This window comes from Hyperolius riggenbachi, chromosome 3 (assembly GCF_040937935.1).
Source record: "Hyperolius riggenbachi isolate aHypRig1 chromosome 3, aHypRig1.pri, whole genome shotgun sequence".
In the NCBI taxonomy this organism is placed as follows: Eukaryota; Metazoa; Chordata; class Amphibia; order Anura; family Hyperoliidae; genus Hyperolius; species Hyperolius riggenbachi.
In genome coordinates, this window is record NC_090648.1 from 421,406,445 (window position 1) to 421,432,505 (window position 26,061).

The 26,061-nt window shown below is 44.4% G+C and overlaps 1 protein-coding gene across 4 annotated transcripts in view; it reads left to right on the top strand.

The window, feature by feature from the left end:
- RBM27 (RNA binding motif protein 27) overlaps positions 1–26,061 on the top strand; it is a 90,236-nt gene that overhangs the window by 15,662 nt on the left and 48,513 nt on the right. For all 4 annotated transcript variants that reach the window (XM_068277538.1, XM_068277540.1, XM_068277539.1 and 1 more), the window contains exons 2-5: positions 15,275–15,393; positions 17,852–17,988; positions 18,332–18,414; positions 20,409–20,581. In XM_068277538.1, coding sequence (XP_068133639.1) covers positions 15,275–15,393; positions 17,852–17,988; positions 18,332–18,414; positions 20,409–20,581 — 512 coding nt within the window. The remainder of the gene's footprint in view (positions 1–15,274; positions 15,394–17,851; positions 17,989–18,331; positions 18,415–20,408; positions 20,582–26,061) is intronic.

Sequence of the window (26,061 nt, forward strand, 5' to 3'; positions counted from 1 at the left end):
ATACTTTCCTCAGTAGAGGGAGGAGCTGAACGTCCAGAAGCTTCCCCAGTCTCCCTACACCTATGAGCTGGATCCCTCTTTGCAGTATGATTAATATATCTTGTGCCTGTGTTCCCCTCTGTGTGCGAGCGCTGCTGTGCTGCACAGTACCATGGTGCCACTCAAGCCCGGCTTTTCTCTCTGTGTACGAGCGACTACTGTGAAGGCATACGGGCTATCCGTGCACCTGCGCAGTGTGGCTATGCTCATACAGGTGAGGGAGAGGAAAAGGGTCTGGCCGACAGTGGAGGGTCATGGCCATCAAGAGGCTTCCCCTACTGATGTAACTTTTTTTGGTACTGGGGGAGTCTGAAGCTAATTTAAAATAAGAGATACTCACCTAAGGAGAGGGAAGGCTCTGGGTCCTATAGTGCCTTTCCGCTCTCCTCGCGGTCCCTGCATTCCAGCGATGGATCCCCCATTAGCAGTCTCTGACCGGTCGGTGGCTGCTTTCCGCCGCTGCCCAAGGCTTTGGAAGTCTTAGGAAGCCCGAGTGCTCCCGAAGACAGGCCGTTCCGTACTGAGCATGCATGAGCACCCTGTCTTTGGGACAAAGACTTCCAAACCTCCCATGACAAGAAATTTGAACCGGGGATCCAGAGTTGGAACGCAGGAACCGTGAGAGGAAAGGGAAGGCTCATTAGGACCCAGAGCCTTTGCTTAGGGCTCTTTCACATTAGGGCAGATTTTCTGCGTTTCAACGCAACGGGTAAAGTTTGCGTTACCCAAGGTGAAATGAAAGTCCATAGACTTTCATTTTAGCTTTCACATATAACGCTGCGTTTTTGTACGTTGCGTTACACTGCACCCAGGCGCAGTTTTTCGGCCGACGCTAGCTTTATGCGTTACAATGTTAGTCAATGTAAAACGCACACTATGCGCTTTTTTAATCCGTTAACGCAGGCAATGTAGAAAGTTGAAAACTAAAAGAAAAAAAAATTACCTGCGTTTTCCTATGTGCTGTAACGCATTAAAAACGCACACTCACTGCAGTGCAACGCATATTAAAACACATACAACAAAACGTATGCTTTGAGCATTCTCCAACGCAAGCTCTGATGTGAAAGAGCCCTTAGGCAAGTATCTGTCCTGTTAGCTCTTAAAGGACAACTAAAGTGAGAGGAATATGAAAGCTGCCATATTTATCACTGCAGATTTCACATTACGGTTAATTTAAAGAACAGTAATTTGAGGCAGCTTATAAAGTAGCCTCTAACCGTTGATGGCCACAGGGACAGACAATAGTTTCCCTTCTTTATAATAAGTATGACCTAAGCTCCACTTTCACTTTTGTTGTCCTTCAGCCACCTGAATGTTTCAGTGTGCAGTTGCAGTGTCCTTCAGCCAGCTGAATGTTCGGTTGCCATTGCAGTGTCCTTCAGCCAGCGGAATAATATGGTGCCCCTGCAAAGGATGGTTCCTTTTTTCAATAAATATAGTAAATGTTTATTAAACTGAATCAAATCTCAGGGAATCCTTGTGGAGAAAAAGTCCCCTGATTCCAGGGGCATTCACTGTAATGAATGGGATCAGCAGCGCAATGCAGATGGCGTGCGCTTGCGTTCCAAATCCACGGCCAACTGCGATGCTTAATGTGAACAGGGCCTTAGTAGATTGTCTTATTAAAATAGGGGGCAGACCTACGGGCTGCTCCTCCCTGCAGGTACTTCATTTGAAGTTCCACAGAACTGAGACGTTGAACAATACTATCTATCTACATAGGTTCAGTCAAGCGATAGAACTAGCACCTAAATGCTCAGACTACATCCAGAAGAGTGTAGTGTATGGTAAATGGTGAATATGGTCATATACAGGGGGCTGATTGTTTGAAAATGAGATTGTTGGTTTCACATTTCTAGAACATTATCTGCCTGACTGTAAACTTTTTGCTAAATTTAATGTGAAACAGTGTCCATACCCTGTGTGGTAAAGCTCAAGTGTTAAAGCATTAAACTGTGCCATCTTGGTCCAGATCCATCTAGCGTGTGTGCAAGGTTTTACTACTGCAAACCAGTCTAGTAAAATGACAGATGTAAGCTTGTGGGCAGGCAAATGTTTCAGAGGAACCTGCAGTCAGCCTTACGTAAACTGAGGAAGACAAATGCAGGACACAGGCAGGTGTGAAATAAGGGCTCTGTTGTACTGAACTTGCCCAGTTAGTGCCGCTTGACCTTTGCTTAGCAGCTGTGTGCACAAATCGTAGCAGTGAGTGAGGCAGTGTTTGTACCTCTGAAAACAGTGTTGTTTGTTTGATGAATATGTGCAGGAGTCTGTTTGGCTTATTTTGTTCCGTTTCCCTGAAATTAATTAGATACTTAAGAAGAATCACAGTGAGCTTTAAGGCCCAGTTTACATTGGACAAAAAGAAAAATCCATTTAGGGCCCTTTTCCACTGGCTGTGTTCTTCTTCAAAAAGCAGATTGCAGCCGTTTTGCTGATTGCTAGAGCACAGCGATTTACATGTAAACCGCGGTCCTCATTTCCCACCACTGCGCGTAGCTTTTTTTTCCCCGCACGCAAATGTCGAGCTGCGCGATTCTCACCACAATTGCGCTCAGTTCCCGACAGGTAAATGGCATCATTCAGGCTAGTGCAAAATGCTGAAAAAATGGAAAAGCGGAGGAGCGCTCCATAGTGTAAAACAGATTTATTTAGATTAAAAAGCGCATAAAACAATTGCACTTACTAGAAAGTAGATGCATAAAAGCATATCAATTGAGGGCAGAGCCCTATTCCTGAAACCCTGGGAGGGGGCCGCCTTCTACGTACTCCGTGGCCTGCGGAGATCGTGGTCCAGATGGAAGGGACAGGAAGTGGCTGACCCGGAGGGTTGGAGCGTGCTGGCAGCGTCACAACGCGTTTCGGCGAATCCTCGCCTTCATCAGGTAACGCTGCCAACCAGCACGGTGGTTTAAATAGAAGTGAACAGTGGGTTGGCCCAATTAGGGTTGCCCCGGCGACCAGTGGGAGGTCACAAGGGTGGGCAGTGGTTGTTGGACTGCTGTGGAGTAAGGCCAATAGTCTGGCTGGCAGTGATGGGAGTGTTTGTCCCAACGGAGGGAAAGTCCACAACTGGCTGGATAAGCTCAGCTGACCGGCCAGGGGGATGGGCGGGAGTGTCCCCATTGCCTGGCAACGCAAGTAAATATCTCAGGTAGAGGACATACCTAGTTCTCAGGCTGTAGTGTCGGTGTTGGAGTGTAAGTTATACAATACAGCCAGAGCTGTGTCATAGATCAAAGGGAAAAAGTAAAAACTATATAAATATATAAATATGGATAAAAAAACTGATGCAGAGGGAAATCTGTCTATGAAGAATATATACACATGTAGCCACGAGCGGTGGGCGGGGTCGTGGTGTGCTCCGTGATCTAGAGCAGCTGATTGGTGGAGTAAGCCCAGAGAGGACAGACCCGGGGCACTTCCCATCTCCATCACAACGAGGGCTGGACTGGGGGCGGGCCAGAGGAGCGCTCCCTACGGTGGCAGGGGAGGATGCCGCTGGGTCGCAGAGACCTTAGGGATATGTGTATGTGGGCGGGCCAGGGGGGTGCTCCATTGGGTGAGAAGACGGATGCCGCTGGGAGGCGGGGACGTGGGTTGTATGACAGCCGCTGTCATGCAGGGGGCGGGTGCTCCGATTGCTGAGGGAACTGTTGCTAGGCAGCGAAAAAACTATACGGAAATGGTATTCCGCATTAGCTGGTTAGGTGTAGTGTCTCCGCAAAGATGCGGACAGCTGAGGGAAAATGTGGTGCATGGGTAACAAGAATGACGAATATGCACTTCATCGGGGGGACATGGGGCTGGCACAGGGGGGGGGGGGAAAGGGGGAAAGGCCTGTGAGCAAAAAGATGATCCGTGTGTGGGCAAGGCGAGGGCCTCTAAGGGGCGGGGACATTATTACATGACAGATCGTCTCCCGCAGAGGGCAGATACTCGATGTAGTAGAAAGGCTGTGTCTAAGCAGCCATAAACAATACTACAGGGGTGGTCCACATTGGGTAATCACATATAATATCGCCGCAATAAAGCGGGCAACTGATCAGGTTGAAAGTACAGTCCATACCTAACACGAGTAAGGAATATTGGTCCTCATCAGAGGACGTGGTGTAAACAGGGAAAATGGATAATAGGGCTAAGGACAAGCCGGAGGGAGAGGGGGGATAGACACCACTTAGAGGCAGAAGCACTAATGTAGGACAGCTCATGTCTTGCGGAGGGGGGGGGGGGGGGGGGCACAGGTATTCATTGTGTTAAAGGGGCTACTCGTGTCTTGCGGGGGGAGGAGAAGGAAAAAGGGGGCACTCAGGTGCTCCTGATGTTGCAGGGGCTGTACCTGGGCAGCCAGAACCTGTGCGGGAAGGGCACACTTCAAAAAAAGGGGGGGTCTAATGAAGTGTCTCCATATTGTCAAGGGCAACTAGTATGTGCATGGTGAAAACGGGGGGCTAGGCTCCTCATTAGAGGGGCATGGGGGCGGGAAGGGGGGGGGCGTGGGGTGAGGGGAGAAGGAAGGGAAAGGGATAAGGGTTGGATGGGCCGTGCCCCATGTCATTGACAGTACATGGCCTGTCGATCACATGCAGCATTAGTCGGCCTCCACCAGGAACCCATCAATTGGCAATGAAACAAATTGGGATGGATTGAAATGAATCGAAAACGATTCCAGCTTACACTAAATAAAAATTCAAAATTCGAAATGCACTTGAAAAGTATAAACATAGCATGATGCTACTTAACATCAAACCCTTACAGGAACATAAAACGTGAACATATAAAGTATATGATCAATAATATAATAAATACAATAGATACATGTATACACATACACGTATATGTATACATGTATACATGTGTACCCACATACCCATCCACATACTCGATGTGCATATGACACATTACAGACCATTGGTGGACCGAATCTGTACAATTACATACATACGCTGATACTGTTCCTAAAAACACAGACAGACAGTCCCTGGTGTGTGGAGGAACCCATAATGAAAGTTGGAACAATATATTGGGGAAGACCAAGTGTTTGTGTGTGGAGAGCTGAAATGACAAAGGCGACTGAGAGGAGGGGGGTTTGGAAAGGGTTTGGATGGGACTGGGAGAGAACCAGGGAGAATGGTTGTGTGTAGACAGGGAATTTAAATGAAATTAGCGGTTTCTACTTCCTCATTGAGGCCTATAGGCGACAGCGAGTCGGTCTTGAAGATCCAGTATGCTTCTCTCTCACAGAGCTTCCGGAACCTAATGCCTTCTGGAAGTTCCGCCGATATTGCTTCTAATCCCACCACAGATAGACTGGCTGTGGATTGGCTGTGTTTTTCATAAAAGTGTCTTGGTACACTATGACCCTGCAGGCCATCTTCTATTCCTCTCCGATGTTCTCCAAAGCGCTCTCTTAATGGGCGTGTGGTTCGGCCCACATAGGGTTTAGAACATCCACAGGATAATAGGTATATGACAAAGGTGGTGGAACATGTGATAAATTGCTTGATCTGTATCGTTGTATTTACAAGTTCCACCGTTTTGCATCGGTTTTTGAGAAATTTGCAACATTTACAACGGGGTTTTCCACACATGAAATTACCTCTGATCATTGATGATTCATCATGCGTGCTTTCACTATTTATCCCGACATTGCTTCTAGCTATTTGGTTTTTCAAGGACCTAGCTTTCCTGAAGATCGTCCTAGGTTGATCTTGAAGACACTTGGCTAATATGGGATCTCTGAGAAGAAGGGGCCAATTGGATTTGATGATGCTGTTGATCTGCCCAGATTTGCTGTTATAGGTGGTTACAAATTGTGGGCCCTTATTCTTAAGAGAACCTGTTTTTATTTTTGTTTTGGTTTTGTTAAGAGCTCCTATATTTTCATATTCTTTTCTTGCTTCTGTAACTTTAAATATCTCATGCCCCTTGTCTGTGAACTTCTTTGTCAAGTAGTCTGCTTGCATATTATAATCTTTAGTAGTTGTACAGTTGCGTCGTAGACGGCAAAATTGACTCCGGGGCACATTGCTGATCCATCTTGGGTGGTGGCAACTCTTTGTGCAAAAAGGAGTTCCCGGAGGTGGGCTTGAAATGAGTTCGTGATTGTATACAACCATGTGTATCATGCATGAGCTCCAGGTCTAGAAACACTATCCTGTCTTTATTTTGTACTGAAGTGAACTGAAGTCCAAAATTGTTGGTGTTGCAATGGCCCCCAAAATTTTTTTTTCACCATCCAACCCTTATCCCTTTCCCTTCCTTCTCCCCTCACCCCACGCCCTCCCCCCCCCTTCCCGCCCCCATGCCCCTCTAATGAGGAGCCTAGCCCCCCGTTTTCACCATGCACATACTAGTTGCCCTTGACAATATGGAGACACTTCATTAGACCCCCCCCCTTTTTTTGAAGTGTGCCCTTCCCGCACAGGTTCTGGCTGCCCAGGTACAGCCCCTGCAACATCAGGAGCACCTGAGTGCCCCCTTTTTCCTTCTCCTCCCCCCGCTAGACACGAGTAGCCCCTTTAACACAATGAATACCTGTGTTGTCCCCCCCCCCCCCCCCCCCCCCTCCGCAAGACATGAGCTGTCCTACATTAGTGCTTCTGCCTCTAAGTGGTGTCTATCCCCCCTCTCCCTCCGGCTTGTCCTTAGCCCTATCATCCATTTTCCCTGTTTACACCACGTCTGATGAGGACCAATATTCCTTACTCGTGTTAGGTATGGACTGTACTTTCAACCTGATCAGTTGCCCGCTTTATTGCGGCGATATTATATGTGATTACCCAATGTGGACCACCCCTGTAGTATTGTTTATGGCTGCTTAGACACAGCCTTTCTACTACATCGAGTATCTGCCCTCTGCGGGAGACGATCTGTCATGTAATAATGTCCCCGCCCCTTAGAGGCCCTCGCCTTGCCCACACACGGATCATCTTTTTGCTCACAGGCCTTTCCCCCTTCCCCCCCCCCCCCCCCCTGTGCCAGCCCCATGTCCCCCCGATGAGGTGCATATTCGTCATTCTTGTTACCCATGCACCACATTTTCCCTCAGCTGTCCGCATCTTTGCGGAGACACTACACCTAACCAGCTAATGCGGAATACCATTTCCGTATAGCTTTTTTGCTGCCTAGCAACAGTTCCCTCAGCAATCGGAGCACCCGCCCCCTGCATGACAGCGGCTGTCATACAACCCACGTCCCCGCCTCCCAGCGGCATCCGTCTTCTCACCCAATGGAGCACCCCCCTGGCCCGCCCACATACACATATCCTTAAGGTCTCTGCGACCCAGCGGCATCCTCCCCTGCCCCCAGTCCAGCCCTCGTTGTGATGGAGATGGGAAGTGCCCCGGGTCTGTCCTCTCTGGGCTTACTCCACCAATCAGCTGCTCTAGATCACGGAGCACACCACGACCCCGCCCACCGCTCGTGGCTACATGTGTATATATTCTTCATAGACAGATTTCCCTCTGCATCAGTTTTTTTATCCATATTTATATATTTATATAGTTTTTACTTTTTCCCTTTGATCTATGACACAGCTCTGGCTGTATTGTATAACTTACACTCCAACACCGACACTACAGCCTGAGAACTAGGTATGTCCTCTACCTGAGATATTTACTTGCGTTGCCAGGCAATGGGGACACTCCCGCCCATCCCCCTGGCCGGTCAGCTGAGCTTATCCAGCCAGTTGTGGACTTTCCCTCCGTTGGGACAAACACTCCCATCACTGCCAGCCAGACTATTGGCCTTACTCCACAGCAGTCCAACAACCACTGCCCGCCCTTGTGACCTCCCACTGGTCGCCGGGGCAACCCTAATTGGGCCAACCCACTGTTCACTTCTATTTAAACCACCGTGCTGGTTGGCAGCGTTACCTGATGAAGGCGAGGATTCGCCGAAACGCGTTGTGACGCTGCCAGCACGCTCCAACCCTCCGGGTCAGCCACTTCCTGTCCCTTCCATCTGGACCACGATCTCCGCAGGCCACGGAGTACGTAGAAGGCGGCCCCCTCCCAGGGTTTCAGGAATAGGGCTCTGCCCTCAATTGATATGCTTTTATGCATCTACTTTCTAGTAAGTGCAATTGTTTTATGCGCTTTTTAATCTAAATAAATCTGTTTTACACTATGGAGCGCTCCTCCGCTTTTCCATTTTTTCTGTTTTTATCCAAGAATGCCTCCCAGCCGGGCATGAAGGAGCTGCCCTCTTTGTGAAACTATCATTCATCCATTTGCCCGCACACCCACGGTGCCCAGAAGCGCAAGATTTCCCTTCGCTCCCTAGTGCAAAATGCTGCTTGCTTGTACGCAGTGCGATTACGGGCAGAAGCACAAGTAGCACTGGAAAAGGGACCTCAGCGGACCATGACGCAACAGACCCTAACGGAGGTGAATTTATCCTATGTTAATCAATAGGATCCGTTCACATTGCTCGAATGGATCCGTTCAATCCGCTCCGACGAACAGAGCGCAAGTTTGGGTCTGCAACAATTTTTTTTTTCTTTTCCCAGATCGATGGAAAACTGATGGGACGGATTCGTTTTTATACAGATCAGTTTTCCATCTGTGCCGGTGTGAACAGGGCCTTGGCAATCTTTACTGGACATTACCTTAGGTGGCAATTAACCAGTATAATTCTCTGGACGATCGAGCGGAAACGATTGCTTGGGCCCACCAACTAAAAGAAAGCTGCTATGCAATTTGATCAGATTGATGGAATTGATCCAAATGGATCAATTCCATAAATCTGATCAAATTGCATTGCAGCTTTCTTTCTGTTTAGTTGGCTATATGGTATCAGTCTTACAGCTCAAGACAAGAGTGTGGATTCTAAACTTCAACTGTGAGGGCCCTTTTCCACTAGAGCGATTGTGATTGCTGAATCGCAAAATAGCAGATCGCTAACGATTTTAAAATCGCTAGGGTGTGCTAAATAACATAGGAATTCGATTTTTACAAAAGCATGATCGCGCCGCGGAGCAATTATTGCCACGATTTTGCTATGCAGTGCATAGCAAAATCGCAATCGTTGGGGGAAAAAAAGGACTTTGCTGAATCGCAATCGCTAGCGTTCAGCGCAAACGCTAACGATTGCTAGTGGAAAAGGGCCCTGAGGGCCCATTCACACTATTAATTGCAAAATGGCAGCACTTAGTGCTACTGGTTTTTGCGGGTGATCTTTGCCATAATTAGCGTGGTAAAATCACTGCTCACACTCCCACGATTCAGAGCGATCGCGGTCAGCGCTGTATGAGCACTGTACCGTGATCGCTACATAATCGCGGCAAAATGCTGCATGTAACACGTTTTGCGATTGGTGCAAATCGCCCATGATCGGCGTCAAACGTGGCGGCGAGATCACTGCCCTAGTATAAAATAGCACTGGCGCTTTAAAAAAAAAATCACCCTTTATTCGCTCAGATGTGAATTGGGCCTAAGGCCTCGTTCACATTATCAAACGGAGATGGCTGTGCGATTGCAACGCATATGATCTCACGCCTTCTGCGTTTGTATACGCTGCGTGGCTGATCACATTCACTGTAGTGAATGGGACAGCCATGCGTTTGGACAAATATGAGTGCAGCATGCGTTCGCTGACCGCACTGCTCCGCAACGCATGCAGTGTGAACACCAGACAGTGCAGTCTATGCACTTCTGATGTCGTGTCTGCCGCCTGCACGCGTTGCCGAAATACGGACGGCAACGCGTTTAATGTGAACGAGGCCAAACAGTTGCAATGTTATCAATAAAGCTATATAACTGAAAATAAAAATGAGACTCCTTTCTTTGCTACGAATGTGTGTTATCACATACAATTCGTTATCTCATAGGTGTGTTGCTAGGAACACACCATACAATTTTGTGTTCGATAGATGGTTGGTTAGATCATTTCCGTCATGTCGATATTATTTTCAGCAGTTTTTCTGGTCGATTTCTCACAGAAGTGAATGGAAATTGATAAGAAAAGAGAATCGAGCGGAAAATCAAACAAAAAAAATGCATCGTGTGTACGTAGCATCAATCCGCTTTAGATTTGCTTTAAAGAGAACCTATACTGAAAAAAGGGCCCCTGGAGGGGTACTTACCTCAGGAGGGGGAAGCCTCTGGATCTGATTGAGGCTTCCCCCGTCGTCCTCCGTCCCACGGTGGTCTCTCTAGGCTGCTCCGAACGGCGCCCATGTAAATATTTCACTTTTCCAGCTCCAGCGCAGGCTCAGTAGCAGCTTTTGGCTTGGATCAAGTGGAACTAGCTGATCCCAGCCGAGTCTGCTCTGCTGCACAGGCACAAGTCGCCTGCTCAGTAGAGAGGGCCCGACTGGGATCAGCTATTTCCGTCTGGTCCGAGCCGAGAGCCGCTACTGAGCCTGCGCTGGAGCCTGGGAAGGCAAATATTGGCTTCAAAGGGGCCTAGAGAGACCACCGTGGGACTGAGGACAGGGGAAGCCTCAATTGGATCCAGAGGCTTCCCCCTCCCAAGGTGGGGAGGTTTTTTCCAGTACAGGTTCTCTTTTTAAAGGACAACTGAAGTGAGAAGTATATGGAGGCTGCCATATTTATTTCCTTTTAAACAATACCAGTTGCCTGGCAGCCCTGTTGGTCTATTTGGCTGCAATATTGTCTGAATCACACCTGAAACAAGCATGCAGCTAATCTTGTCAGATCTGACAATGTCAAACACCTGATCTGCTGCATGCCTGTTCAGGGTCTATGGCTAAAAGTTTAGAGGAAGAGGGGCAGCCAGGCAACTGGTATTGCTTAAAAGGAAATTAATATGGCAGCCTCCATATCCCTCTCGCACCAGTTGCCCTTTAAACACTTATGACTAGGGTTGCAACGGTATGAAATTCCACGGTATGATTAACTGTCTAAAAAAATACCACGGTATTATGGTATACCGTATTATACAGTATTTGGATCCAGCCTGCTAGCTGAAATGCCATTGGACAGCTAGCAGCCCGTAGTACAGACTCCTTCCTCCGTTGGCAAGCTCCCCTAACATTCACGCTGTCAGAATGTGTAAACAGCAGTGGGGTTTATTTTTTAATTTTATAGATTTCGCTATAGTAGTCCTTTAAAGGATACCTAGATGAGACGGATATGGATGTTTCCTTTTAAATCATGACTCTCAGGCATAAAATCAAAAATCAATGATTTATTTTTATCTGGTAAACAAGTAATAAGGCAATCCAAAAGTTAAAAACCACTCTTACTTTTGCTGTTGATTAAAGATCATTCCCCCAGTTTAGGCCTCGTTCACATTGTGTGCGTTGAAAAACGTGTAAAACCGCATGATGAGAACCGCATGCGCTTGTGCGCGTTTCAGTACGTTGCGGCGCGCTTTTTTTAAGCATGTTTTACTTATTTAGGCAGTTGTCAATAAAGCTTTTGTTTTCATATGTAAATGTTCTTTTTCAATGCGCTTGTATGCGTTTCTATGCTCTAAAAAAGCTCACCCATTCACTTGCATTGATGTGTGCATTACAGCTGAACGCACAGAAATTCATGCAACACTAGGTTTTTGTAATGCAGCGCAGCGCCTAGATGTGAACCAGGCACATTTAATTACATGGGCAAATCGATACCTTGCAGGACGCACAGAGAAATGCGCTGTGAAAAGCACATAAAAACATACCTAGTGTGAACAAGGCCTTACCTGGCTCTTATTTTGTACATTGCTGCAGGAAGGAAGTTGCAGGGCATGCTGTTTTTTTTTTTTTTTTTTTTTTTTTTTTGGTTCTTTACTATCCCCTCAGACTTAAAGAGGAATTCCAGCCTAAATAAACATGCTGTCATTAAGTTACATTAGTTATGTTAATTAAAATAGGTAATCTCTTACCCACACTGTTTTAAAAGAACAGGCAAATGTTTGATTTCATGATGGCAGCCATCTTTTTGGTTGAAAGGAGGTGACGGAGCATGAGACACAGTTCCAACTGTCCTGTGTCCTGAGCACCTCTCTGTTGCTAGGCAACGTGAATAACATGGGAAATCCCATCATGCTCTGCACAGCATCAGGGAAAAAAAGGCCGGGCTTTTTTTTTCTTTGATGGGTGGAGCTTGGCTAAAAATGCAGCTAAAAATGATGCTTTGGTAAGAAAAACAAAGTTCTGATGCTGTGAAACTGTTAAAGAAACACCAAGCCTTTTCAGTTCTGCTGAGTAGATTTTTAGTCCGGAGGTTCACTTTAACTAATGCAGACTGATTGGCTGAAGCCTCTTTCCCTCCTGTTTTCTCCTCCCACACCTCTGTTCCTCTCTGACAGGCCAACATTTCTCATGCTTCTCAAGCTACAGTCACACAATGCACTTTCTATTGCAGTGTTGGGTGGGAGTGTCTGAAGACTATCTGTGTTTGCATTGGACGCCCTCCTCCCAGAGTAAGGGAGGAAATGACATCAGGATTGGTTTCAGACACAGGGATTCCAAAATGCCAAATGCCTGAAACAGTTTTCTCTTTTTTTTTTTTACTATATAAAACTCACTGAAATCAAAACGTGTATGTTATGTACATAGAGCAAGTATTTATCTACTTATATGTGTGTTTTGGGTTTTGTTTTTTAGATAGTTTAGCTGTCAGCTCTTCCTTTAAAGAGCAACTGTTAGCTTGTTATGCCCCCCCCCCCCCCACAGCGGGGGGGGGGGGGGGGGGGAGGGGTGCGGACATGCCACTGGAGGAGGGGGGCAGAGGACAGTGACAGAAGATAGCCTCTGGCCCCTCTCCGTGCACTTTAACAGCGGCTAGATCAGGCATGGGCAAACTTGGCCCTCCAGCTGTTAAGAAACTACAATGCATTGCAGGAGTCTGACAGCCACAGTCATGACTCATAAAGGCAAATGCATTGTGGGACTTGTAGTTCCGTAACAGCTGGAGGGATGAGTTTGCCCATGCCTGGGCTAGATCCACCGCAGAGAAGGGGAGACCAGGTGGCCAATCACTGCACAGAGAGGTGAGTGACAGAGGCTTCAGCCAATCAGGCTGATACATCATACCATGTCACTTCTCTTTTGCGTCTGTTAGTCAGCGTACCATCTTAAAGCCTGGGGGCATGGGGAGAGAAGAACTAATTGGAAAACAGTAAGATTGATTTGATTTGCCTGGTTAGCATCCTCTCTAACATTGTAACAGCCTGCAATAGAAAATTTATTTTGTATTTAATGCCTAACAGTTACTCTTTAAACAATACCAGTTGCTTGTCAGTCCTGCTGATCTCTTTGGCTGCAGTAGTGGCTGAATCACACGTCTGCAACAAGCATACAGCTAATCCAGTCAGAGCACCTGATCTGCATGCTTGTTGAGGGGCTGTGGCTAAATGTATTAGAGACACAGGATCAGCAGGAGAGTCAGGCAACTGGTATTATTTTAAAAGGAAAAATCCATATCCTCCTCAGTTTGGGTTTCCTTTAAAGAACGAGCGACACCCATGCTAACCTAGAAATAAAAAACGCATATATAAGTAGATAAATACTACTTCTATTTACATAACAGATGTATTGTGCTATCCGCGTAATGATTTCTATGAATTTTATAAAGGAAAAGCAGAAAATCCTATTCTAGGCAGTGGCCATCTTACCAAGCTAATGCTGACATCATATCCTCGCTGACTCTTGTCCCCCCCCCCCCTTCTCTTGCTCATTGTGTATTCATTAGCTGCCCTCCTCCCAGAGCCTTTAGACACTCCGACTGAGGTGTATACTAACTGCACTGTCTATTTTTTTTTATTTACACATGCAATCACTGAGTCACCTCAGCCTTGCTTGTAAACACAAGTAATCAGAGGGTGTTTCTGATCAGCAGCTAGATAGGGAAATGGAAGAGGAGGAATATATTATAGATAAAAAGAACTCTCAACATTCAACTCTTTGGCACTGTTTGGCACTAGGGCCAGTGTTCCTAAAGTATGTGATAACTATACACCATAACAGCAGAAAAAGTTTAGCAAGTTTTGAATGCAGGATTAGCATCTTTATCTCAGACCAGTTGCTGTTGAAATTTGATTTTTATAGTCACAATACCACTTTAAGTGTTAAATTGCTCCATACTATATTTACCATTCTAATGCTGGGCATACACGGCTCGAAGCAGGCTTATCAATCGAGACACTGATGGCTCGATTGATAATATCCGACGTGTCCAATCACCGCGGGGATCGATTCCGCGCTCGACACCCGCAGGCAGACAATAGCGGCGAATCGAGCGGAAGATAAGAAGCGCCAGCGGGGACGAGCAGGAATCGATCCCGGCGCACGCGGGGATGCGGTGGGAGTCGATCCGGCGGCTAATCGGCCGCCGGATCGGCCCGTGTATGCCTAGCCTTAGTGGTCTTATCACCTGTAGAGTCAGTTTGGCACGTAGGGTGAGGTGGGGCTGAAGGCTCCCCTACTGTGTTATTGAAGAATTAGGACAATAGCATCCATAGAAGTGTTTCTTAGCACCAGTTATACAAATTCCCTACTAGGTCATATTACATACAGAGAGGGAAAAAACTGTAAATTTGTTTGTAAGTTGGAGAAATCTCTGATTGAATCCCTCCACATGCTACATACAGATTTTCAATAAATTTCAGCTAAAATGGACCCCGTCATATTTGCCATATATTGCGAACATGTGCACATTGTCTAGTGTGAATAAGCCCTAAAAGACAAGAAATACAGCAGCCACCTTATCTCTCTCACTTCAGGTGTACTTTAACTATTGTTACTACTTTGACTTTGCTGTATGCTGGGCTGTTTACTTGACTTTCTGTTCTTTGTATCACAAATATCAGTGCATGTTAAAGTAAATGGGAATCGATATATTAAAAAAAAGCCAGATACTTGCCTAAGGAGAGGGAAGGCTCTGGGTCCTATAGAGCCTTCCCGTTCTTCTGCCGGTGCCTGTTCCAGCGCTGGCTCCCCAGTATTCAACCATTTTGGTCAAATATTGCTCTCTCTATGCCACGAAGGAGGCTTGAAAGTCTTCGGGAGCTCCCTAAGATGGGCCTCATACTGCGCAGTATGGCACTGCCTGTCTTTGGAGGACTCTGCTCCCAAAGTCCCCTGCAGTGGGGTATTCAAACGGAGGAGCTGCCACTGCAACGAGGGGAGAGGAGAGGGAAGGCTTTAAAGGAGCCAGGGCCTTCCCTCTCCTTAACTGGTTTTTTTTTTTTTTTTTTTTTTTCTATACGATTCCCAATGACTTTAAAGAATTTTTTTTCTCTGTTCCCAGTAATATTTTATATATTTTCTTCCCAACAGATGTGATGCTGATCCTACAGCACTTGCAAATTATGTTATAGCCCTGGTCAGAAAAGACAAGTCCGATGAGGAGCTCAAGGCCGTTTGTGCTGACCAGCTGGATGTCTTCCTTCAGCAAGGTAGGCTGCATCTTCTGCTTCCTAGGGACTTCCATTAGTCATACAGAATGCAGGGCTTGCTGATGGGTTTTCATGATAGGTTAGATTGCTTCCGCTTCTACAGCGGTAATAATACATGCTCTTCTGTTTTATTTATGGTATCTACCATATTTTTGGGAATCTAGGATGCTCCAGAATCTAAGACGCACCTAGGTTTAGAACCAAAACAAACAATACCAAGTGCTAGGCAATATATGTGGACTGTAAATACACTAGATCAGGGGAGCCTCACCGTGGTAATTTTCATCCACAAATACCAATAAATCCACTGAAGTCTGAAAATAACAATCACTATTTATTGTTTACTGCGTACAAAACCCCCAATAGCCCACTAAAGAGAGCAGCCTGTGATGTAAGATACACCAAATACACAGCTGGCATGTGTCACACAGACCGCACACAAACCACACACCCATGCAAACCGTCCATGTAACTCCCGTAACGCCATCATCATAAATCCTTTGATCAAGAGGTCTGCTGGGAAGTGTAGTTCAGTGACAACTCTTCATTGAACTTTGCTGGAAACACTCTAACACAGCTCAGTGTCCTGCATCCAAATGCTCTGAAGTAAGCACCTAGCTATGATACTGTTCATATCAGCAAGGCAGGCGGCCAAAAAAGCTTGAAGCATAAGCGAAGCAAGCAGGCAGACACACAACAGCATATTCAAGAGGGCTCTCACCACCTCCTGTCAGTGATCAATGGTACCCTGGATGGCTCTCACCACCTCTGCCAGGCATCCACCGCGATGGTAATCACTCAATCGGCATCCTCTCTGCCAGACTCGCGCTGAAACGAGCTGTCCCCACTCGCCACCGGCGCTACTAGTGTCCAATTCCAAGCTGTCTCCAGACATGTGCAGCCGTGACGTCACCACGCTGCTCTCTAGCCGTGACTAGTATCGCCCACCCATCCGGGCTTCGTCTGACGGTCATGTGAGCGGCACCTAGGTTTAGAGGGCAAAAATCGGGGACATTTTTTTTCCTATACTAAACCTGGTGTGTCTGTTCTAGGAGCATCTTGTACATGTTCTCCCCCATTGTCCTCCTATGTTCACTATGTGTCCCCTTCTGTCCCCCTGTGTAGTGCCTCCAGACCCCATGTATCCCTCGCCGTCCTCCGCCGCCTGGATCCTCAGTTAAAAGCCCCATTAAAGAGAACCCGAGGTTTTTTTTTGTTTGTTTTGGGGGGGGGGGGGGGGGGCGCTTGGTCAGATTGGACACAGAGGCATGTTCTCTGCTTAATGACACACCTCTGTGTCCCCACACTGCTGCTCTCTGCAGCCCAACGCCGCGCTAAAGCCACCTAAGATTGGCGTTGTTGCCATCTCGGAGGTAAACGCAGTGGAAAGAGATTCCCTGTTCAAAACTCCCGTAAGGGATGTTCCTACAGGGTCTCCAGAGCTGCTATTGGGTCTCCAGAGCTGCTTCCTAAGTGTAGGACGTGATTGTCATGTCCTGGAATCCTTTAGAAGGACAAATCAGACCGTGACAGTCAAGTCAAAGAATCTTAACTGGTTAAACGTTGTTTGCCATTGGCACATGATTCCTTCTAGCTCAGTAGTTCATAAATTATATTTAAAGGAATATACTGTAGATCTTTCCCCACTGGTGATCTAATCCTAAAGGAAGTAGAGTCAGAGAGGTCTGCAGTGCACCTTACATGTTTCTGTCACTTACATCTTTCTCCCAGCTGGTGAGACTTGCTGTATATACTGGACTAGAAGTCTAGAAATGTAAGTCTGATTCACGAAATAAAAGTATAGGGGTAGACTTATACAAGAGTCACAAGCAACACTGAGAGATGTGTGTGCTTTCAGTGACATTCCCATTTACAGCAATTTACCTAGTGGTAAGTGACATTTTCTTGATAAAGGAAATGCCAAGAAAACACAGGTCTGAAAGTCCTGGCCACAACAATTAACAAGGAAAGGGATTTTTTTTTTTTTCCTTGTGCTCGGCTATGTCCTTTTTAATGCATTGTTCCCCAACCCTGTCCTGAAAGCCCACCAACAGTACATATTTTGTGGAAATCCACAGAGGTAGTTAATCAGCTCTGCTACAACACTAATTACCTCACCTGTGCATGTTTGTGGCTTTCTGTAAAACATGTACAGTTGGTGGGCCTTGAGGATAGGGTTGGGGAACTCTGCTTTAATGGCTTCAATAATGTATGCAGTGCAGTCATTAACCCCTCCTGGTCCCCAAGTGCAGCTATTAATTCTACTTAGTCACCAAGTGCAGCCATTAACTTTGCTGAGTAGACTTCTACTTGAGTCAATAAAAAATTCCAGCTTGACTAGGTCACATGTTGGAGTCGACTTGTACACAAGGTCGACTTATATTCAAGGATGTACGGGTATACACTGGGTGTATGTTAAGATGCTGCATTACGTGAGCAATGTTCTCTTGTTTTCTAGAAACAAATACGTTTGTAGATAAACTCTTTGAAGGCCTGCAGACAAAAAGCTACCTTCCTCCAGATGAAACTGTGAAAGAAGAGGAAAAAGAGGAAACCTATGAGAGTCAAAACATGGCTGTGCCAGGAACTGCGCAGGTTAGCTTACTTCATTTATATTGGTTTATTTTCCTGCATTACTAGTTTGTGAGCCCTTTTTGTGTTGAAGTGGATCTCCGCACCGTAAAAGTGAAATTGCCTGTGAGAAAAAGAGCTCTACTTGCTACCACCGTTACAGTCCCAGAGAAGTGAGATCCCCTGGTGCAGTTTCTCCCTGTGCTGACAGCTGCAGACTCTTCACTGTGACCTTTAACCCTTTGACGGCCAAACTCTCCCAAAACAGCACTTCTTCTGTAGTTATGTCCGGATCCATTCTAACCCCTTTTCAATGATGCCTGTAATTTATAGGACTATTTATATTGTTTAATATTTTTTTTGCCAGGAGTCCTTAGAGGAAGAGAGGGACAGCAGAAAAAGAAAACACTCAAGTCCTCCCCGAAATCCTTCTGAACCCAATGACAGAAGGTGAAAATGCTTGTTTTGTACTGTCTTCTGTTGTCGGTATAAATGGGAGTTCTGCTATGGTCATCATGTGCATACAGTATCATGAATGCTAATCCACTAAAGCAGCCTTCACTATTGTCTGGACTAACGCATGCAAAGGTTGTAAACATTTGTCATCTTACATCAGGTTTACTTTAATTATGAGAACTCGTAATTTAGGCATATAGGTTAAAACAGGTTGCATCCAGGCCAGGGTTACAAGATTCTCTGTGTTCTCCAGTGCAGGAGTAATAGCTCCGTACACACACATGACCGGCGTCCTGAGTTTAATTAAAAATCGATGTGCAGTGTGTGGCAATAATGGATCCCTCTCTGATCAAATGATGATCAGAAAGGGATCTATCTATTGGCCACATCAGGCGATTATCGGTTAGTGTTTAGCTGGCTCTAGTTTTATACTGTGTTTTAGTCAAAAAAAAATATAACCAATTTAAGCTCTGGTGTCCCTGAAGTTTGATCTGACTTCTCATTGTGCTGCAGCCATGCCCCCGTCATATGTGTTATAATTTCTGCCTTCAGCAGATGCCAGTGTATGGTGGGGCTGGATCTCTGTAAACAACTGACCTTCCAAGAACCTGATAGAGCTCAGGAATGCATACATGGTCAAACTGACAGAGGTGCATAATTGTTGTTCCTATTTTTATATAAATCACTGACCCAGAACAAATATGCAAATGTAATTTTGCCTCACCTGGCTGCATGCGTGTCATGTGTTGGCATTATTGAAACCAAAAGATAAACTTTTGAAAACCACTTCTTATGGTTACAATTTTCTTTCTGCCTGTTCTAAAGTAGATATTATTTAAAATATTGGGTACTTGCGTATTATACCATCTACTGAATTTGACTGCCCCCTGTTTAAAAGATATTTACTCCCCTTTGGAAATCTGCATATACAGTATCTTTGCAAAGTGGAGTCTTGGCTTTCGTTTGGGGTGTTTGGGAGTTTTGAATGAGGGGTTTTCACTCCTTGTAAAGGAACTCATAGCTGAATCTATAAAAAAAAAGTTTTATACATAGCTCTGGCTGTATAAAATTTTTTAATAGATTCAGCTCTGGTACACTTTAAACTGCTATTCCCCGCTTTACTGGAATCCTTGTCCCCTTGCCTGTTCGTTGGGCTGCAGGCGTGGTCCTCGCTTTGCTTGGACGTCTTTTTATCCTAACTCCGTCCACTTAGATATTGGACATTGTTAGCCAGAACCCTTGCCCACTTACTGGGCTTCAGACTGGAAACTTGGGTTTCCAGGTTAGTGCTGCTGGCAGCCAGGTGCAGCGGACAGCTCTTGTTCAACACCCCCTAACTTGGGAACGCTGCATCGCACCAACCTGGGGCATAATGCACATGAACGCTGAGGGCTCATCTCCACTATCGCGAATTCACATGCGTTTTAGCATGCAAATTCGCATAGCAATACAAGTGAATGGGACTGTTTCCACTTGTCAGGATTCCTTTGCATTTTTGTGTGCAGAAAAAATTCGCATGGCAGAGCCATCAGAATTCGCATACCGCATACCGCTATGCGAATCGCATACAATGTATTTAATAGGAAATTCGCATGAAGTTTGGGTATGCGAATTTTCATGCGAATTCGCATAGAAACAATGGAAAAGCACACCAGCACTGCCATGGTTAAATTCGCATACATCTTCATCCGCATGGACCCGCATGCGAATTTCGCATCCGCATGCGAATTTTTACCGCGGCGATTCGCACCGCACAAGTGGAAATGCAGCCTAAGATTCCAGGCTTTCCAACAAGATGAAAAAGGGGAGTAAATATCTTTTAAAAAGGGGGCAGTCAAATTTGGTAGATGGTATATAAAGCAAGTACCAATGATTGTAATTTTAAAAAAGGTTTTGCCGACCATGCCAAAGCCCAGGTGTACTCAAGATCATAATGTAAGATACTGTTCTGTGTATGGAATTAGTATTGTTGGTTTTTCATTTCATAGGTTAAAAGAAAAAAAGAGAGAAGATGGTAAATGGAAGGATTATGAAAGGCATAGAGACAGATACGACTGGCGAAGGGGTGGAAGTAAAAGCCCGTCCAAAAACAAGTCTTCAAATAATAGTAGAAGCCGAAGCCGAGGAAGAAGCCGGGAGCGGGAGTCAGCCAGGAGCCGAGGTAACACCTCTTCAACATAGATGAGCTGATTGGACTGATCAAGTAATACTTGGCATTGAATCTGACCAGTTCAAAACAAAATTACTTAAAGAGACACTGAAGGGAAAAAAAAATATGATATAGTGAATTGGTTGTGTACTATGAATAATTACTAGAAGATTAGCAGCAAAGAAAATATTCTCATACTTTTATTTTCAGGTGTATAGTGTTTTTTCTAACATTGCATCATTCTATAATATGTGCAGATTACACAACACTCAGCATTCAAAATGATTCTTTCAGAGCAGTCTGTGAAGTAATGACCTCTCCTCTAGCAGAGGAAAAGTAAATAGTCCAGGAACAGTTGAGATAATAAGTCAGATAACAGCCCTCTCCTTAGTCGGAGAGCTTAATGGCTTGTTTGCATAGAGATAACAACTGGAGTTTCTCAACTCTTCTTCTGTACTGGAAACAATTACACTGATGTATCTGATCTTAATGTTTTATTTCTTAGCTGTGCTACACATACAAATCATAATCATTTTTTTTTCCGCTTCAGTGTCTCTTTAAAGAGAACCTAAAAGAAAACCTGAACTGAAAATTAAGTCAAAATAAACATACACAAGTCTTACTTACCTCCCGTGTAGTCTACTCATCAATCTTTCTCCTCTCCCGCATCCTGTTTGTCCACTGTGATCAATGGAATTCTCCGTCCTCCATTCTGAAATAGCCATTACCCTATAACAGCTTTCTGGTCAGCACACAGTTAAACTGTAACATCGTCCACTTGAGCCATAGGGGAACATAGAAATTACCTGGTACATCAGTTTTCCTCTCAGCTATAACTGACAGCAACCGATATGTAACTGATATCAACTGATATATTTCAGTTCTCACAAAATGTTGTCAGAACTGGAAGGGATCATTGTCAGAAGAAAATGGTGAGCTTCTGAGAGGAAGTGATGGCAAAGTAACTATGTAATGTTCACTTGAAGTTACCTTGTGTGTTTATTTTAAATAATTTTACTCAGTTCAGGTTCCCTTGAAGTGAGAAGGGTATTGAAGCTGACATTTATTTAATTTTAAACCATACCAGTTGCCTGATTGTCCTGCTGACCCCCTGCCTCTAATACAGACCCTGAACAATCATGCAAATCTGAGGTTTCTGACACAAATCTGAAAAGACTAGCTATATGCACGTTTCAGGTGTGTGATTCAGACATTACTGCAGCTAAAGCAATCGGCAGGTTGCCAGGCAACTAATATGGTTTTAAAGGAAATCTATGTATCTATCTATGTCATGTCAATCTTCAAGCCAAAGACAGGTGCACCAGCTCTTTGCAACTGATCATCACCAAAATCTATTGAAAACTCAGAATAAATACATCATGTTTCTTAGGATCATTGGTTCCTAGTGTGCTGGTCTACTCAATAGGCTTAGGCTTAGGTCATTCATTGTCTCCCACTAGTGTTACCACATTAATTTTGTGGGTACAGACTGGGATTGTGGAGTCAGTACAAAAATCATCCAACTCCGACTCCTCTTATTTGCATGTAACAATCTTGTTGGTTGAATATGTAACATAAAAGGCATTGTATCACTGCCAAAGCTCAGAAATTTTAAAGCTATGTTAAGATGGCATTTTGGGAAAAAAAGCTCCTGGCTAGAAAGCTGATATTTTGCCCTTTCAGCCATCCCGGCCTGTTATTGCCAATATGAATGTCCCGAGCCCCGTATCAGCTGGGCTCCAGCGTGTAGCCCTCCCACCTTGTAGAAAAAGGCCTTATTCATACAGCTCAGATTATTATTATTATTATTATTATTATATATAAAAGATTCCTGTGTACACATCAGATATACAGTTATAATCAGATATGTATATCTCATTTTATAAATGCAGTGACTGCTTTACTGCAGCAGCTCAAATGACTTGTTTTTTTTGATTGGTTTATTTAATTCTTGTGAATTTCTGCTATTACTGTATATATGTTATTTATGATTACTATCTGAGAAATGGTGTTATCTAGTGATCCGCAAATCCCTGATTGGGAGGAGATGCACTACAGCTATGTACACACCGGGAGATATTATCATGTGACGTGACTAATGAACGATCGTTCCACAATGCAACCAACAGATCAGTAAGATATTTGTTGAGAACGATGGCAGAAGACCGTAACACAGAATGCCGTTAAACAATGCATTGTGCAGATTTAGCGACAATAGTCTTTGCAGACACATCATTTAAAAATCGTGCATATCGCTGTATGGACTGCGGACTATAAAATACTATTTGCTAAAGTGATCCGTCATGACGATCGTTCATAGCAACCGAGCATCATCGTTGAGCCTTCGTTGGTCATTCACTGAAGCCATTGTTTGTGCCCTGCATATTCTAACGAAATCTGAACGATGTGTTGGCATTGTTCGCTTTGTAGTGATTTTTCCACCCTGTGTGTACAAGGCTAGGTTTGTTAGCAGTAGTGATGTGCAGTAGGTAACTTGGTCCTTTTTTTTTATCTTTATGGTACAGTTATCCTTTAAAAATGAAGTGCCTTTAACGCCATGTAGTGTGTGTAAACAAACTTTAAGTTTATCACACATCCTGCTTTGTCAGCAATGCTAGGCCATTTCTTCCAGGCTGAACATATCAATTTATATTCTGTCAAGATAAATCTATTCCCTTTGGAACTGTAAGATCCTTGTAGGCCTGATTTTGGTCAGCCAGTTGTACCAACCATTTACTGCAAATGTGATGGTTCATTTGCAGATTGTTCCTAACCAAAGACCCGATCTGCTATGACAATATCTTTTAGCCAAGCATCAAGTGTATCTGTGGCTACATTGACGAGTATGGAAACTGCATTCATTGCTGATCCACATCTACAGAGAAAACTCTTGCTAGGAACAGTTTCTGGAGACATTACTCTGGGCCTATGGGCTTCTTCCTGTTGATATGTTACAAAGTTTTGTATAAGTACAGTATATGCTTGGGAGTCTCCATTTAATAAGGACAAAACACACTTAGACCTTCATAGGGTAATGAAGGAGCCATCCCAAGTATATTCTTATACAGATATGTTACACAGTACCAGTCTGCAATCTGTAAAGTAGATGTTCCCTTACTGAAGTGGGGCAAAAAAAAGTGAGATATTAACCTATGGAGAGGAAATGCTTTGGATTTTATAGTGTTCCTCACTGTGCTGCGTTTGCAGCCCCAGGCCTTGGTGAAATATTCAACCAGCTTGGTTGAATACATCTTCAGCCCTCCTCAGCCTGTCTTTGGAAGTAATTGTGTTCTGAGTAGTTCTAAAGACAAGCAGATCCAAACTGTACACACTGGATTTAATTCAAGTAAGCATGAGATGGGCTTACTAAAAGATTGGATACATACCCCAGGGCTTCCTCCAACCCCATGACCACCGATGTGTCCCTCGCCGTCCTCCCGAGTGCCTCCGTTTGGGCCACAATGAGCCCTGGTAACTGGCTCAGTCGGGCTCTTCTGCAGAGGGACGTAAATGCGCAAAAGAGCAGACTGACACGACTGAGCCAGATTACCAGGGCTGATTGCGGCCGAACAGAGGCACTCGGGAGGACGGCGAGGGATGCATCTGTGCTCATGGGACTTGAGGGAGCCCCATCACTTACTCAATTATCCGAGACAAGATACCTAACATACTTGTTCCAACCAAAACCTATCCTCTAATAACAGATAAACGGAATATCTATATAAAGTGGTACAACGAAGGGACATAAATGGGTTCAACATGATAGTGCATTATAATTAATCACAGAATATATCTTCCAGAGGCATTTAGCAGTTTTTTTTTTTTGTTTTTTTTTTAACCGAGTTCCTCTCTGACATTGTTTATTTGTCAAGGCAACATCATAAACGTATAACATTCCAACCCCTACCTCTAAGCCCAAGTCAGCAGTTGTCCCTTTCTCAAGTTTTCTTGGGAGGGGATCCATCTGCCAAAGACACATGTAAGAGCTCCTCAGTACATTATATTTTTGTTTTATATTTTTTGCTACATTTAAGAAAAGTAATGTTTTTTTTCAGGCCACCAACACACACGTTAGTTAAATGTTGTTTGAAACTACTTTTCATGATCACTTTGGGTGACCATTTACCTATTTACCTACAGTCAGTGCAAACAAATGCTGATGCGCTGCACATTCAGCCCTATACAAGGAGCCCTGAGCAGGAAGTGTCTTAAAGTGGACCCAAATTAAAAATACAAGATTTCAGAAATAAAATCTATTTTCTAAATTATAATAAGTAGCAGCCTTTTTTCAGCTGCATGATGACACATATAAAATATGTTACATTTATTGGAGGAACCCCTCCCTTCCTTCCTTTCAAATTGCCGGGACAAAATCCAGCAAACTGGTGGAGTAGGTGGTGTCCGGCAATGGAGGAATTGCTAATGGCTGCCACCTGTATAACCCTAGTTATGAAAAGAGAAGGGTGAAAAGCAGGCACTGAAATGCTCATAGGCTTGAAGGAGTGTTTATTTATCTTTGTATGTGTAAGAGTGGTGCAACTAAATATTTTTAATTGAAAAAAAGTTTGGTTTGGGTCCGCTTTAACTGGAGCGAACAGTTGGAGCTACAAAAGTGATTGATTGAGTATTCTCCAACCTTGTGGGTTGCTGAAGAGGAATAAACCTGAATACTTGCTGGATTGTGACCAGGGACTAGCAAATAATCAATTTGGATGCACAAAATGTGCCTATGTATTTCTCAAATTGATTTTTTTTTTTTTTTTTTTTATTGCTGTCCTTGGTTTTTCAGATATGCTACTTTGTGATACATTTTTTCCGCTTGTTATTGGTTTGATACTGTGCAGGCATCATATTTGTTTTTTCTCTCTCTCTGGCACAGAGAAATGCTTTTGCTTTTATGGCAATTAGGTACCCTTTACATGTAGCTTCAGCTCAGGGAGTTTGTCCAAATATAACCTAGTTTGTCTAATTTATTCACTGGTGTATTCCAGCAAATGTGCACATTTTCATAGGTGTGGGTTAGTTATCCTTCAGCGGAGAGCAATGTAACACTGCCTGCATCCATAGACTGGTGTGGGTGCTGTTCTCAATGGATCGCTGGTTCCACAGCTTTGAGTGGTCCTGCCTGCAAATGAATCGTGTTACACAAGTGATTACATTGAGAAGTAATGCATTTTCCTTTTATGTTTTTTTTTTTGTCCTGGGTAAATAATCACTACACCTTTTTATAGCTATTGTATTGTTTAATCTTCTTGTTTTTCTTGACGTTAACAGCTGTCTAGTATTGGTGTGATTAGATGGACTGATTTGATTAGTGATACATTTGGTTAATAATGAACGAATGATGATCTAAATAAAAATGTCTAAGGTTTTTTTTTGGTTTTGTTTTTTTCTAAAGGTGGTTTGATTTTATTCCTAGTTTCCCTTCATAAATTTTTCTTGTTTTGGATGTTTGTTCAGCATGATTCAGAGGGTGTATGGGAGGCTTGTTT